General features: G+C 30.5%; 1 protein-coding gene across 5 annotated transcripts in view; it reads right to left on the bottom strand.

Annotated features, from left to right (window-relative positions):
- tj (Maf family bZIP transcription factor traffic jam) overlaps positions 1-17,832 on the bottom strand; it is a 49,032-nt gene extending 31,200 nt beyond the window's left edge. For 2 of the 5 annotated variants that reach the window (XM_089070850.1, XM_089070852.1), the window contains exons 1-5: positions 17,104-17,830; positions 16,186-16,496; positions 11,355-11,910; positions 8,687-9,012; positions 7,656-8,083 (exon numbers count right to left, since the gene is read on the bottom strand). In XM_089070850.1, coding sequence (XP_088926976.1) covers positions 7,724-8,083; positions 8,687-9,012; positions 11,355-11,910; positions 16,186-16,269 — 1,326 coding nt within the window. In that variant the 5' untranslated portion in view covers positions 16,270-16,496; positions 17,104-17,830 and the 3' untranslated portion in view covers positions 7,656-7,723. Of the gene's footprint in view, positions 1-134; positions 6,292-7,655; positions 8,084-8,686; positions 9,013-11,354; positions 11,911-16,185; positions 16,497-17,052 lie in introns of those variants that run through there. The other 3 variants (XM_089070853.1, XM_089070854.1, XM_089070851.1) reach the window with 3 other exon arrangements.
- Positions 17,833-18,124: the final 292 nt, after the last annotated feature.

Here is an 18,124-nt window from a genome sequence, read left to right as displayed (position 1 = left end):
CTAAAAAAAAAAATTTCCCGTAGTTCTTAAATGAATTAAAGTTTTTTTTTTCAAATTGCTCCATTAATTTTAATAAGATATACCAATAATCATATTATATAATAGCTGTATTGATATTTTTTTATAATAAAATATTTTATTTTTGTAGGATTCTTTTCTTATTTTGATTGAAACTAGAAGTTGAAGTTACTTTTAATATCAAATTTTTTATAAAAATAATAAAAGATAGTTTATTTGATAATGTGGAGATATTTATATAAACAAAATAGATTTTTGCACAGAAAATAGTTAGGAATGTATATTACATGGTGTGGACATGTACGGATATAGGTTGCCTAAATAGATACTCAATTGGAGCCAAGTCGAAGAAGAAGACTCAGAAAGAGTTGAAGGGAGGGTATATAGGGAGGGGGTCGATAGGGAGATTAGGGAGACAGACTTGAAGGAGGATTCGTTCAAAGGAAGGATAGAGGGATATAGAGAATAAAATAGAATAAGAAAAATATTATTGAAAAATATATTATATTATTTGAAAATATTAAAAACAATTTAAAATGATGTATAAAATTTTAAGATAATAGAATTGCGTTAATATCACATGCGCGTTTCACGATTATAAAATTAAATAGACATATAAACAATGCATTTTTTTCATTGTTTCATTTCAGTAAAATAGTTAAGAAACATGGTATTATTTCACGCAAAGTTGGAATGACAGCGGGATCTATGATTGTATAGGCTATTTGATAATTGTCTTTCGTTGGCAAATAGAGTAGATCAAACTAAATAGAAAAAAATTCTATTATTTTAAGAATTAAATTTAAAAAAAGTCTCAAAATCATATATTTTGCAATTTTTAATAATTAAAAGAAATAGTTAATAAAAATCTGCGCATGAGTGCGCATCCGCGCCAAGAGATAGTCCAGCACGTATAGTAGAAGGGAATAAGGTAGTTTGATCTGATTAGTGAATATCGATTATTTTTGATGAGCCGATTATCCGATTAGGTCAGGATAGCTTTCTTCTAAATCATTACACTCGAAACGTTATGATTGTATCGCTTCTTCGTGAGTGTAGCGTTTATCAATTTTTCAAGTTTATCTATCTTAACTCGATTAAACTGAGAAATTTTAAGTAAATTTTTTTTAAAATCTTATACTTTATTTTTGTAAATAATCTTTAAAAAAAAGAGAGTAATAATAAAGTAATTAATATAGAACATATTTTAAAATTCATGTATTCGAAAATTATTTTAAATATTATAAATAAATGTATAATAAGAATTTTATAACTTTTTATGTAAACATTTTTATACAATTTACTACGTATTTTTATATTTTTAACAAATTATTAAATTATAACTTCATTTAACATTGATGGAAATAATGTTTAAAATTAATATTTAAAAAACTTTCTTACTTAGAAAAAAGTTATTATTGTTCAGCTAATTTAAACTTAAGAAAAAGATAAGATAAAATGACTACCTTTTCTGGTTTATAATCTTCTTATTTTCCTATCTCCTTAAAATTTTATTTATTTAGCGAATATCACTCTTTGATAGTGGCTCTCATGTATATATACACCTCATTATATAAAATGTGTGTGTGTGTGTGTGTGTGTGTGTGTGTGTGTGTGTGTGTGTGTGTGTATGTGCATGTACGTTTCTCTATGTGCATATCTATAGATGTGCATAACCTACATGCTGTGTCATGAACTACCGCAAACCTACATCGTCATCAGAAATGAAAGATGCTGGCATCGCCGAATCTTTCCTTTCACCACCTTTTACAGGCGGTGAGAGTAAACGTGACGTCACCGACTTAAAGCTACCGAACGAAATGAATACTATCGATTGATTCTTACTATCCGAGCAGAAAGATTAGACACTGATATATCAAATAAGTCTATTTCTTGATGACATTATTACTGCGCAATAATAGCTCATCTACGTATATTAATTACTGATTATAATCGAGTGTTCCGCGAGACTTCTGCCACCGCTCGTGAAAAAATAGATGAGACCGAGATGAACATAAAAGTCCCATACCATTTTGTGATATTCGCAGTAATAATCGAGATATTAATTATTAAAAATCACCGTATTGTTAAAAATCATCCGGCTCGGCCGGGCTAATCGGCAAAGCAAGCGCGCGGTAAGATACTCCCGCCCGGTGATCATTGTTGATGGGCGCGTGAGGAATTGTTTACCTCAAACGGCAATAGCTACGCACGAGCCGCTTGAAGTAAACAATTCCTCACGCGCCTTCTTATCGCGCGCTTGCATTTGCAACATTTGATAAATGTATTCCTCATTTATCAATTGAGCCTGAAATTTACAGCCGATACAGCTATTGCTGAGATATGAAAATGTAAGCTGCACTTATCTCAGCGACTCGTGCATTACAGATAGCCACGGATGTCTCATCGCAAATTTCGCTGCACTTTAAAAGCGCGAGACATCATCCATGTCTCTTGAAATTGTGAGCTCCAATTTTTTCAACAACTCACGTAAAAAAATTACAAATCTCTCGCTGCCATTCTTCGATATTTCATTGTGCGTGAATCTGATGCGAGACGTTACCGTATTTTTTGATTTATGTATAACATTAAATGTTGAATTAACAAGTTAAATTACTTGGTTAAAAAACTATTATTTTGCAATAAAATTCACATTCTGTATAATTCAGGAACATCTGAATTTTTATATTGAAATATACAAGGCGACCCATCAACATGACGTAGTAAATAGCTAAAAGTATGGTAAATATGTAAGAAAAAACGGTTCAAACAAAAATTATAGAATTTCAAGTTACATGATTATGAATTGATTCATTCACAGATGGAGCACTCAATATTTTTTATAATCGCCATTTTTTTTAAATAGACTTATATGTTTTTTATTATATAATATAATTTCTTTAAATATAAAAATAATAGGAAAAATAATAGATTATCAAAAATCGAACATATAACGAAATATTTAATGTGAAAATATGCCAAAATATAATATCTCGTGAATTATTGACTCTTTGATGACTGTATTCGAATATTTTTATATTCAGAATAATTAGAGAAATTATATTATATTATATTAGAAAAATAAATAACTTTACTAGGAAAAGTGATAACCAAAAAAAATCTCTACATTTACTTCATTTGGATGAATCAATATCATAATCATGTTGCTTCTCTGAAATCTCACAACTTTTGGAATTGGAACATTTTTCCATATATTCCATATTTTTCGAAATATTTGCCTATGTCATTTAAAATGAGCTATCCTATACAAAAAAATAATATATAATTTATATAAGTTATAATACAGATACTGTCATAAGTTATATTTATAATTATTAATTATAAAAAATATATTTTGACAATTACAAAAGAAATATTAACTTTCTTCTTCTATAACAAATATTAACTTTATATAATGAATTATTATATTTCATAAAAGAAATATCTTTTTATAGACTATCTTGATATTTTGTTAGTAACGTTCTTCATGTTTTTTTTTTTAATATTTTTTTCTCATTTAGTGATCTTTCTATTTATTACTATAAATTTAAATGCACATTTGCCAATAAATAAATGAAAAGTAGATCTATCTATAGGAAAAGAAAATTCTGAAGCAGAGGGGTTGTTATAGAAGATAGAGATAGGTCACGATGCCAGCGTGACTTAACAATAAAGCTCATCTCACTTCCGGTTTGTTCCTGAGTTCCCCTCTGCGTCAGTACCCATTTCGACACTTTGATACATCTTCATATAGCTTGTCACGTCATTGACTATCTTGTCTATCGCTCCAAGTTATGAACCAAGTTGAATATTCGATGTAACACGTGGGAGTTATAAAACACAAAACGTGAGACCTCAAATAATCTTTTCTCACTTTCTTTCTTTTAATTTCCCTTCTTTTTTTCAATAATATATTCTTATTTATACAGCAAGAATAATATTGTGCAATATCATTACATTGAGAGAAAACAAGATAGTTTCATATTTCTAAAATTTAAATTTCTACTAGTGCAACTAGTTTTACAAAGTAATAAGAATCAAATTAGCACTGAATACTATAAAAGTATAATAACATACATAACATATGTGAATTGTTAATTAATAGTGAAATAACGATTAAACTATAATTACACAGTTATATAAACTTTATACAAATAGAATATGACAATTACATTTTTTCAGTTTAGATAAATATTTTTTAAATAAACATAATACCATAATATTATTGAGATAACTTTAAAAAATACATTCTTACAATATAGTAGTTTAGTCAATGATTTACTATAAATAATTAATTTTCTGTTATATTTTCTGTTATATTCTGTTATATTTTCTGAGTTCATATTATATATTTATTATTTTGTTACAACTTTATATAGTTGAGATATTATTTAGTCTCAAATTTTTAATTTCTAGATAGTACGACTTTTTTTGAATATATTTATCCACGATACAAAATTTGTAGTTGTAGCAATATGACTATAATTGTTTAACATAATCAAAAATACAAACTGTGTGTAGTAAAGATATTTTCATCTCTTTAGAGTTAAATTACGTACCTGAAATTAAATTCTATAATAAAGAAAATTAATAAATATAAATATTTTAAGAACTTTAATACAGCTAGATTTAATTAAACAAAGAATATTATAACAAGAGCCAAACGAATCTATTGAAACGAACAAGCAGTCAATCTGTCAACTTGACATACGACGTCTGTTTGGGGATTCATCGAGGGTCGAGAACGAGCCATTGTCAAACGACCCTTGTGAACAAGTCTATTAAATCCTCATTAGAACTTTATCCTTTACCATGTTTGACAACCATTAAAAGCTCATGCAGCTTTTGCATGACAGAATTTATCTTGATATCATGGATACTTTCATAATATAGGAAATAATTCAATTTTATATTGTTCATAATTATTTTTTATTTTTATGTTTATTTATTTAATATATCTGTATGATATCTTGAGAAATATGATATATATATTTTTTTAATATTAATAAAAATTTTATATTATATTTAATATTAATAGAAATTTTGTTGTGGCATGGTCCTTTTTCAAAGTGGATTCATGCAATCGTGTTTAAAATTTTTTGACTAAAGAAATGTGTACAGTTTAATTATTTTGAAAGATTTTTAGAAATACTAAATAAAAATAATATTAAACTATAAAAACAGCGGATTCAATATAGTAAATGTAAAAAATAAGAAAATATTTCTAGAGCCTGATATAAATTTTTATAAAAACAGTTTCCCTCAAAATATAGATTCAAATTATATAATAAAATTTTTTAAATCTAATGAAACAATGTCAAATGTGCGCGCGAGCGCGCGCGCACGCACACACACACACACACACACACACACACACACACACACACACACACACACACACACAAACACAGTGTTTGGTTTTTAATGATACAGCACCTGTATGCAGAGCCAATCAAACTGAACAGAAAAGTCCTGAAAGGAACAGAAAATCGATGGAGGACACAAAATGGTAGAGGACTTTTCTGCTCAGTTTGATACCGCTGTATCTGCACACAAGCGGTGTGTACTATTAAGAATCTGACATCTTGTATACAGCCCTTGACTATCAAATTAAGACCGTATGCAAAGATTTCATTTTTCTAACTATAACGTTATGTCATAAACAAGACAAATTGTTCTTGGCTGCTCAAATTATTTCTAAATACATAAACGACTATGCATACATAGTTATTATTATTCTGAGAATGACAAAAGAGCGATTCGAAGAATGTATGATTTGGCTACAACTTTGCGTGGCAAAAATGCCTGTGTTATCACTCTCTTTACTCTGACTCGGTATCGATATTCTAACATAAAAATGCAGTCGTCCCTAATCGCTCGTCATTTATGGAAATTCTGTCATTCTCACGATAATAGTAAACCAATTATTATGTATACATAGTCGTTTACGTATTTGGTAATAATAATTCGAGCAGCCAAGAATGTCAATTTGCCGTTTATGGCATAGCGTTACAGTTACAGTTAAAAAGTGAAATTTTTGCATGAATATCACTATGTAGTTCTAATTTGATAGCTAGAGGTTACATATTTAAATTCTGCTCCAAATAAATGAATTTTTGAAATTTGCCTCAGGGGAGAGAGTATCCATATGTGAATTTCGATACCTCGGAAATAATCGGTCTCAAATGAAAAATAAGAAGAGCCACTTGAACGAGCCACTTGCTTCGAAACGATTTTCAATGTAATGCGTCTATACCTTTCCCCTACAGCATTCTGAGGAGACAAGAGAAAATGATAGGATATAGATTATACTGATACTGATTATCATGAGGAAGTAACCATCATTTTTGTAAAATATTTTTGTAAAATATTTATTTTTAATGTTATTTTCTCACTTCCTATTTAAATATTTTCAGGAGAGGACATGCTTTCGTTGCACTGAAATTTTCTAAAAACAATCCTAAGAGGCATTGTTTTATTTTTCATCTAAGTTCAATCTTTTTCAAGATTATATGAATAGATTGATCAATAAAAATGGATCCCTCTCACAGACATAATTTTCAAGAAAAAAAAAAGGATGTTTAGCAATATTTTCTCGTTAGTATTTTAAAAATCCAGAAGAAATATCTAAAATCCTCTTTATGAACTTGTAAAGGTTGTGGCAATCCCGGCTTTCATTCTCTCTCTTACTTCCAACTAAGCGGGTTTTTGAGACTGCGAAAGAGGTGAACGTATTGTTTACCGACGTTCCATCTCGATGGTTTCATCGCCGAATAGCGATGTCAGCAGAAATGGCGTTGCAAATAAAGTGAGGGAAGCGGGAAAGACTGACGGATTTGTTCATGAAATCGCGCACTGCGTGATCGTGTTTCCAAGTAGCAAAACCGAGCGTTTGCACAATTCAAAGATTTATTTGCTGTTATGATAGCGATTTCGATTAGACTTTACCAATAATTTGTGATACATTTCAAATACATGAAATTTGTCTTCCAAGTATGAATATTCTGTTGGAAGTGAGTAAGACTACATTTTTGAATAATAATTTTAATGATAGGGATATTTAAGATTAATCATACTTTTACTCTCTTTTTTTTTTTCTTTTTAATTTTACTTTTTTAGTCCTGACTGTTACCAACCAAAGGTTGTTATAATTTCAAATTAATCTTTTCATTTTAAAAATACAAAATACGAATAAATTACGTGGCCAGAAAGTATAAGATTTTAATAAAAATTGAAATAAATTAATTTTTCTAAAAAAAACAATTTTATTCAATAAGACAATCAAAATTAATTCAAATTCAAATTTAAATTTCATAAAATATATAATCTTTTCTTTCCTGCAAACATAATTTTTATCAGTACTTTTATGAAAAATCAGATTTAAAAAAATATAAAGATATTATTTATAATTTCTTTTCTCTTAAATTATTTTTTCTTATTTATTTTTTAACGAAATTATTTCCAATTAGACTATGTTATTGATTCAACAGCATTTTTTTCTCAGTGTGTGTGTGCGTGCGCGCGCGCGCGCGCGCGTGTGTGTGTGTGTGTGTGTGTGTGTTATATGTGCAACTAATTCATATTATGCATTACAATGTACAACTCACATATAATATCTCTAATTTGTCTTTACTCACCAATAGAAGAATCCATTAATACAACGAATTCTTTAAGTCCAACAAGCGCCTCCTCGGCGCTGTCGATGTCACAGATAAACTTCAGGACTTGCAGGTGCTGGTTGGTGTTGCTGTTGTTGCTGTGAATGTGGTTGCTGATTTTGAGTTTGATGTTGTTGTTGCTGCGTCATTTGTTGTTGATGATGATTATGATTGTGATTATGATTATGATGGTGACTCTGTCGCGTTCTCAACATATCGTATCTTTGCTTGTAAAGGTCACGTTCCTGTTGAATCCGCGTCAACTCAATCTTCGTACGTTGAAGTTCATTTTGCAAGTTCCGATTGGTGCTCTCGAGATCTTGTCGTTGCTGTAGTCGTTTGCTGCGACAGTTCTGAGCATAACCGCGATTCTTTAGTGTTCGCCGTTTTTGCTTCAATCGCACAACCTTTACACACAATCCAGATTTATATAATTAAACAAATATAATTAAACCTATGTACTTTTATATTTTTAGCATTCTTAAAACAAGGATGAATTATACATTACAAGTACAAATTTCTTTAAGCAATTTGTTTTTTTTTTTTGCATCGATAGATTTATTTCATTAATTTGTTCAATAATACAATTATAAAAGTAAAATAATCGAAAAATAAATATTTTACGACATATTTAATATTTCATGTTTCAAAAATATCAGACTAAGCTATAAAGAATAAATTCAAAACTAACAATTATTAAACGTAACCTTATATAAATAATAAATATATAATAATAAATAAATATATATATATATATATATATATATATATATATATATTAAACTTAGAAAATTAAATACTTTTTTAGTATAAAACCATTTTTAGTATAAAAACTTCATAATTTACTTTGTCGTATAAAAAATGAAATCATACATTGATTTTAAAATTTATTTTTACAATTTTTATAGATAAAAAGTTATCAATGTTATATCAATTTCAATTCCTGATTTGAGATTTTAAATATTATCTTTTTTTTTTGCAGAAACAGAAAACAAAAGATTTTAACTCACCTGTTCCCGTGGACAACCATGAAGACGTTTATTGAGTTCGCGTACAGAAAGCGACATCAACAGTTCATCGTCCATGAGTTCCTCCTGAGGATTCGTACCATTACAATTAGAGTATAGACCGTTGCTCGAACGATGGGCTGGCGTGGGTCCACCAGCGCTGCAAGAACTCACGGAACAGACACTTAATGGTCTGCCCGGTTGTATTGATAAGCCTTGCATACTATCCTCCATTCCCTGCATTACACCCCCGCCTGCGGGAAGCATTCCTCCTCCTGCATTCGGACCACTATAATATTCTAGATGATTTGACATTGCCAAATATCCACCTATAACAATAAGATAACAGAAAATTTTAATTTACTAAAAAAAAAAAAAAAATGAAAGATGATAAAATATAAGTGAAGAAAAGAAAAAATAATAAAAAAATAATAAGTTAACATAACATTTTTATTCATTTTTAGTAATAATTAACATGTACAATTGAACAATTAGTCTCTATTTTCAATTTTTAGCAATTATTAATTATTTTTTCTTTACTAGATATGTAATATTGCATATTTGATATTAACATGTAGTTAACTATAAAAAGCAAATTCAAATATAATAAATTAATATATGTATATATATATATATATATATACACATTATACTGCCGTAGCTAAGAGGTTAATGGACCATATATTTAAATGCGCCTAATGTCTAATTGTTTTTTGTCTGTAATTGCCAATAGTTAATTGTTTCTACTTGGATACATTGCATGTCATCGCAATTTTCCATAATGACAATTATTCTCAACAATGAGATTGAAAGGAATATAATGACGTGATAATTGTCTGCGGGATTAATGGGAGAAAATACATGTACCGCGGTGCAGATTTATGGAGAGATTTTCCAGATGTGCATACATGATATCCTACGAGGTGCTAAATTTTCGTGCTCATTTAAATAAATCTTATTGTCCACAAATAAATTTTTTAAGTATCTTCTTTTCAGTATAGGCATATCACATTCTATGTATGTATGTATGTATATTTCGTTGAGAAATACGTACATTAGACATACATTATATATGTATATATAAAATCACACGGAGAAAAAATTAGAGTTGTCACAACAGAATAATAATGTTATTTTTTGTCTGTCTACATACAAGAAAGTTATCGGAACCATGATATTTTGCAAGTGACTTATATAGTAACCCCAATCATAGTGAGGGTAGCTACAATGATGTAGCGTAATGATTATTTTTAATTACAATTATATGTGACGATTCTTTTTAGTAGTAAAATTATCTATTCTACAGGTACAATAGAACAGTGCTGTATCCTGCGAATATATTTTATAGATCCCTCAATCACTATTTCTGCAGATCACATTAGAAACAGAGCAATAATTTTTTCGATTTAAGGTAACTACATATGAAAGTATTTTAATCAAATGTTAATTATTGTAAGAAGTACAGTTGTGAGAATCATATAAATAAATATATCTTATAACAGCTGTATTCAATGTGACATTCGATACAACTTGAATCCACATTTCTACATTTCTTTTTCAATCATGAGAGAATGTTCACTCTTTTAAACTTTTAGCAGTGAAATTTCACTCCAAGCCTTAGTGACAATTGAGCGTCACAGCAGATCAAGTATATGAATTTTATTACAAGGTGGAAGTGAAACATTCACTCAATAATTATAGTGAATTTGTCACTGGAATGAATTGAAAAATTTACTCCAAAAAGGAGTGAATATACATTATTTTATGGTCTTCTCCATTTGTCACACAATACACATAGGCCAATATTTATAGTCAAATGTTATATTTAAGACTGTCTTAAGTATTGTCTTAAAAGGTTATCAACCAATCATGGAGCCGTATTAGCATCTTGAGACATTACTTAAAACGGTCTTAAAATAAGACTCGATTATGAATACCTGTCACACTCTATAATTTCACATACTATCGTTTATTTGCAGATTATACATTTCAATATTTGTAATTTATGGAAATTCTCATCTTTCTTGAATTAAATAAATAACGCTTACCTGTAGCAAAATATTTGAATTCATTGTACATAATCAATATCACAAAGCAAACATATTATACCACAATATGATAATATCAACAAATATGTAATATCTTCTTCGTCTTACGTCCTTCTCAAAATGCATCATTGATAACATCAAGCTAAAGTACTCCGCTAGCAATTAAAAATGTACTTTATTTCTTAAACGATTTAAGAATTTACTCTATTGAAGTGACATTCGTCATGCATTTTGCATTGAATTGTCAATCGATGTTTTGATCAATCGGTTGATCGAGTATTCAATTATTACATAAGAGTAGACCGATTAACTGCAAAGGAGTGAAAATTGTGAAAATTGTGAAAATCACTCTTAAAACAGCGTTACTCATTTATTGTTAAGGGTGAAATTTTGAATGCTAAAAGTTTAGAGTGCGTTGTTGTAACAATCATTGCAATTTTTTTTCGTGTAAGAATATATCTGAATATTTTAGATCGTATCTCTTTTTTGACTGCTAAAATAAATAAAATATCTCTGAAATTTTATTCACTCACTTAACTTGAAATATATTTTAAGTCTTATATTTTCGTACAAGTAAACTTTTTGTCTTTCTTCGAAAATGAATCAAGAATTATAATACTCACCGGTATGCCTCGTTGGTCGCGACAGATGTTGCAATTCCTGAAAATGATGATGCGCCGACGTGGCTGACCAAGGTTCATGATGAGGTTCCGGAGTTTGCTCTTGAGGACAGTGAGGCCTTAGATCCAATGGTTCTTGTCTCAATGACTGTGTTAGCCAACCCATACCACCCGTACTGACCTGCATTTCTTCTTGTACTAACGTCGGTTGCTGCAACTGCAACAATATACTACCGCGATCACGAAGGTCACGCACATCGCGAGAATCTCGATCGCCGCGGTGCAGTTGCAATGGCGGTGGCGACGCCGAAACAGGCGGCGTATCCGGCGGCGTACCCGGATGGGATAAAGTGGTAAGATGCGCTGCAGCGCTAGGCGGTGCTTTTACTAGGACACCGTGCTGCACCTGAATATGGGGTTGACCATATAATGGATGTGGTTGCTCTAACTCGTGCGCGGGCGGTGTTAATGGTGCCAAGGCTAAACCCTGTGATTGCACTTGTCCCGAAAGCTGCACCACGCTACTGTTCACCATCACTGTCGGTGAGCCCATTCGTATCTACGAATACAATAATTTTCATTGATTTCACTGATTTCAACTGTCAGCCCATGACTGACAATATTATAATTGTACAATTGTATAATTGTAATATTAAAATTGTACAAGAAATTCAAATTTTCATATTTACATTTATTAATATCATTAAAAAGGATTTATTTATTTTTTTGTTAATAATAAATTGACTATTAATTTAAAGTTATTATAAAAAAGAAAAGTTCAAATTAGCTTGATATTTTTTAAGGCGATATTTCCCAAGATACAACTTTCGATCCACCTTCGTAGCGAATACCTACTGTCTCTCTTTATCTTTTGAGTGACGGGATATGATTAACGGGCCGACACACGATTAATTTTAAGATACGCGGTGCTCTGCCTCAGAAGCGGCATCTCATCTCAAGCGCAAGGTAGCGCCAAAAACAAATTTTTAATGACAGTTTTAACACTAAATCCAAAAACATAAATGCTATTTTGCCGTCAGCCGTCAGTTTGACGAGCTTCGAGCGCTTAATTCTTTCTCAATTCATGTATGCTTCATCCTCTCTATTCGACTCTTGAGTGAAAGTCACACATTTCGGCCACCACTTCTTTATAATATACAGAGTGTTCCGCGAGATTTCTGCCATCACTCGTAAAAAAATAGATGGGACCGGGATGAACATAAAAGTCCATTTTGTGATATTCGCAATAATAATCGAGATATTGATTATTAAAAATTACCGTAGTAAAAATTACCCGGCCCACCGGCAAAGCAAGCGCACGGTAAGATACTCCCGCCCGGCGATCATTGTTGATAGGCGCGTGAGGAATTGTTTACTTTAAGCGGCTCGTGCGTAGCTATTGCCGTTTGTGATTTTTAATAATTAATACATATCTCGATATATTATTTGCGAATATCACAAAATGATATGGGACTTTTATGTTCATCTCGGTCCCATTTTTTACGTGTGGTAGCAGAAGTCTCGCGAAACACCCTGTATATTACATATAGGATTTTCATATGCAATATATTTCGAGAATAGGGCCCTAGGATTTTATTGTGTTTTTGGTACGACGCTTTTGAAATGAAACGTCATGCAATTTGTTTACGCGCGTTCAGCGACGCGTTATTAAGAGACAAGTGATGAAATAGAACAGTGAGCTTTTATTAAATTAAATAAATGTTAAATAAATGTTAAACAAATTTTAATAATTTTTAATAACCTTGTCATTTATTTTCTTATAATTTATCATATATAGTTTTTAAATGTATTATCTGTTAAATTATCTCTTTGCAAGTTATATTTAAAATTTGCGTCTACAAATTTTTAAATGGTAGTGTTTTAATTTTTAAAGTATATTCACGTGTGTACAGTAATAAGTCATATGTTATAATACAATAACAATGTGTATATGTGCCTGGATCTTAATAAGATCCAGGCGTACCAAGTTCTTGTGCAATTGATCTGAAAATTCCTTTATTCAATTTAAAATTTGTGATAGACTCCATAGTAAAATAGTGCTATTGTATGACATATAAGATGTCTCATAATTTGTGGATTATTTTATAGGAAAGTTGAATGATCGTATATCCACGCGATAGAATGGATAATGCAAAGGCGCGATGAGAAGGGACAATTCAGTTGGTCAACTTTGCATATATGCGATTGCTAAGAGTGCGGCAAGATTCGAAGGTCTGCTCTACAAATAATGGTACATTCGTTTTTTATATTTCACAACTCAAAACATGCTATACTTTAAAACTTGTTATATTTTTGGCAATAGAATTCGAATAATACTAAATTTTGCGCGGAAGCATAATTATTTGCTGATCTTTGTTATAATAATTAGTTACTTATTATAAAAATCATAAAATGATACGAGATTTTTTTATTTAATCTAATCAGCTGTACTTGTTCACGAAAAATAAATAGATTTTACTAACAATTGTAAATTAGCGCCAATCTTTTATATCTTATAAAAATAACATACGAAACAACCACAAAAAATCTTACTTTGTATTTTATTTATTTTAAAAAATCTTCCTCTGTACAACGTGAACATATTTAGTGTCCTTTTCCACTTTTCATTAAAATAAAGAATTTATATATAAATATAATTTTTTTTAATACAATTGATTAACATTTTTATATTAATATGGTTAAGACTAATATGAAAAGAATACATTGTTAAAATAAAAAATCATTTTCATAATAATCCAGACATAATTAATAAACATAATTAATAGAACAAGAATTACATGACAAATTTGTAAAAAGGATAAATTATTTCTTTAGAAGCAGCGCAATAACTTTATACAGAATTCATTAATAAATTAGATAATTTTTTTTTTAAACAGCAAGACTTTTGACAAAAATATCGTACTAATAATTTAATACTAAGATATCTTATTTTTAATACTAATATACCTTATTTATCTCAATTTTAGAAAAATCAAATTTTAAAAAGTATTTTGGACCACATAATATTATACAATTTCTCTTTTATAACTTTTCTCTTTTATAAAAAACGTGTACAACCTATCAATATTAATATTTACTTTTCTAAAAGTATTTGTTAAAGTTCTATTAAAATGAATGCGCTACAAACACTGTCTTAAAAAAAATATTATATTCTTATAAATAAAAGAATCATTCTTAATTTTTTGAAAAAAATAATGAGGATTATTTTTTTAAATTTATTTGGATTTTGTATTACAACATCTCTGTTCATAGAATATGGAAGTAAAAATTAAAAATTTTTATCTTTAAAAAACGGTTTTATCAAAGTATCTGAATATATTTCAATAGATATAGATCTAATAATAATTTAATTAATCTATCAAAATAATTATATACATAAGCATTATAATAATATTGCAAAAATTTGAACATATTCTAACAAATTTGAACATTCTAGATAATTATTTAGTTGGCACAACAAAATTATTTTCAGATCTGCATTTCAGAGCTTCATTTATTTTCTCGGTCGTGTACGTGTATGTAGCTTTGTATACGTTATGGGCTTTTTGCTAACGTTTTATGCTACTTCCTCATTCTCTACGTGAATTTAGTGTTTGCATATAAATTTTATCTCTAATATTTTTATATTCAAAATAATTAGTAGGAGAAATCATATTATATAAAAAATTATATAATTCTATTTTAAAAATAGAGCGATGACCTTAATGTAATTTTCAAATGACTACCCAATGTTAAACCAATAGCACTATTATATGTCTTTTCTATAACTTCTACAACTTCAATTCAAGACATTTTTTGTTCAAATTTAGAAAATATACAATCTGTTTCTATTAAAATGTGACACCTTATATAAATATATAAAATGTATAATAATCATTGATAAGTTTAACCATTAATTTTTTTTTAATTATTGCGAAAATTGCAAAATGCAGAAATTTTACTCAGTTTAGACCGCTCTACCTACTAACATAAACTCTGTGTCAATGATTTACACGTCCAATATAAAGACACAACATTGCTTACCTATTATTTTGTTAAAACAAAAGAATTTCATTTGTTTATCCTTTTTTGCACGGAAAGAACATTTTTGCTGGCAAATCTAAAAATTTGACCAGATACGGATCTGAAAATAATTTTGTTCGCCCATCAAAATTATTTTGTAGAACACTTAACTGTAATGATAATACTACAAAAATGTTTGATCTTCTAACAATCAATTTGAACATCGTATATAATAATTTTGAAGGCCCAACAAAATCATTTTCAGATCTGTATCTAGCCAAATTTTTAGATTTGCCAGCAGAAGTGTTCTTTCCGTGTATATTTTAATTTAACTATGTTTTAATACATTATTTAACACAACTTTATTTAATAACTTTATATCTCTTTTAGCGGTATATTATTATCACATTGCTGCCTTAGATCCTTTTGAAAAAATTTTAAGAACCGACCTACCATGTCACTCGGTTATGCAACCGACATGAACAACATATTTAATTCTTATTAATTAACTGACGGCCTTCAGAATTCAAGGAAGTATTTTGAAGAAATTAAGCTGAAACTTTTTTTTAAGCTGAAGAAATTAGGCTCGAAATTAAGCTGAAACTTTTGGTGAATTATATTTATATTAATAGATTTTTGAAATCATAATTAGCGCACTCTGTATCACGCAAATTCTCATTAATTCTCGTATCTATCTGTGTTAATCGAATTTAATTATTTATTGCAAGAATCGTTTTATTAATTATTAAATATTTCTTTTAAAACTGAATGCACTTTTATTGTGCATTTCCAGAATATCCTCACGCTTTACCTCTCGTTTGACATCAGCAGGATCCAAATGATCAAGAACAAACTCCTGCACATACTCTCTTGCCAGGTGATCCTCGGCTTCCATCTTAACCTCGTCGACCTCTACCTCCACCTCCTCTATCGTATCAGTCGCGGTCGCATACGTGAGCGTCTCTCGTCCGTCGCCGCCACCGTTGTCGTTGCCACCGCCAATTCTACCGCCACCTCCACCTCCACCTTCGCCTCCGCCACCACCCGAGCAATTCGTCACTGTCCCTTGTTGCGTTGTAATTATCTTTTTGATCAACACTTTGCTGATTTCTATTTAAATATCTTGAGAGAAAAATTAAACGGTATCGGAATGAAAATCTGTTTCTCCGCGTAAATAATAAAATCAAGAAATCATCATTTCAATAAAAATTCTTCTGAAATTCACGATAAACCGCAACAATTAAAAAATAGGTTGTTAAAATTGATTATCAAACAAATTTGCTGGAAGCAACGTGTTCTGATTTATCGTCAAGGCATTTAATCTCGTAATTCTGTCTTTAGTTTATCTGCCATTAATTTTGTTGATCGTGCTTCCAGTTTATCACGATTATAATATTTTCTTTATTTTCATTTTCCTTACGATTTTAATATCGCATTTCTGTCATGAAGAAAATATTTCACGTATAATATTTATTAGAGAAGTACGTGTATTTAACTGCACATGTTTCAATAATAAATAAAGACAACTTTGTTTCTTCAGAGGAATACAATTGTTAACGAAAAATTAATCACTGGCGTAAACGCCACGATGAAAAGAAAAAAAAAAGAAAAAAAAAACAGTTAAAATAGATTAAGTACAAAATGACATTCGGGATAAAGTCTTCCGCGTGCAACACACCAAATTAATTAAAGGACACCCAAGATGAGAGAATCCAAATAAGGGAAGTACCATTCGATTCCGCTCCGTAAGAATATATCCTTTTTACAATCACTACGAAACACCGCGCATAAATCTTCAGCAACGTTCTCGCAGGAATTTCGAACACCAGTTTGATATGTCACACTGACACTTAAACACTTTTCCCGCCAAAAAACGTTTAAAAATTTTGGCGTTATCTTTTCATCACAGTTCTGCTTGCGGCTACCACGAAATCAGCTAATTCATGTTTATTTCTTTTCTTTCTCACTACTCAATAGCGACAGAGATCTCTTTTAATCGATGAAACATATCGTATTGCAAATGAAGCGTCTTCGACTCCACCCTCGGTAATCGATTCGCAGATCGATCGACGCCCTGCCCCTGTCGCGATCACGCATGCATTATATACCACGACACTATTTTTTGGAGCTTTACACTCGTCAAACAACATGAGCGAAAACGCAATCGGCGGATGAAACGAGAAAGAAAGGAGGAGGAGGAAACAGGAAGAACACGCTTAAATACAAGAAGGAAAAAAGATCGCGTAGAGACAGCAGTAGATACGCCGTCTGAGTGGTGACTGGTCGGCTGTGTGCCGAGAATAAGCGCGGATAATGCTCTCACGCGCAGGGCAATCACGACATGCACAGAAGGCGTGGCCGTTTGCTATTCGGTACTCTAACGCGCCCCGTGATTGGCGCGTCTTGGATCGCGTCGCCATTTGCACACTCCTCCCATACGCCCCACCGAATCGACGTAAATCTCCCCTTCATCGCCGCGTCACATCGCACGCGCGGATCCGGTCACTCGAGAAGTATCCCATTAATTTCTAAAATAATTATTATATATACGCGCGAGTTCTGCCCTCGCAGAACCTCTCTTTACCCCTCCATCCACCAAGTTCCGCCTCTGATATCATCTGACAAGGTCTTTTTCTCTCCTTCACTATATATGCGCATTGCGGTTTTTCTCCTCTTTTCTTCTGAATTTCAATTTACGGTTGGTACGGATGATTTTTTATCTGGCAACCACGATCTGGATCTAAATGGGA

The sequence above is a fragment of the Pogonomyrmex barbatus genome, unplaced genomic scaffold, assembly GCF_055798465.1.
Source record: "Pogonomyrmex barbatus isolate J1 unplaced genomic scaffold, ASM5579846v1 scaffold11, whole genome shotgun sequence".
Taxonomy (NCBI): Eukaryota; Metazoa; Arthropoda; class Insecta; order Hymenoptera; family Formicidae; genus Pogonomyrmex; species Pogonomyrmex barbatus.
Note: the sequence above shows the minus strand (reverse complement) of the source record. Positions and strands in the feature narration are given on the sequence as shown.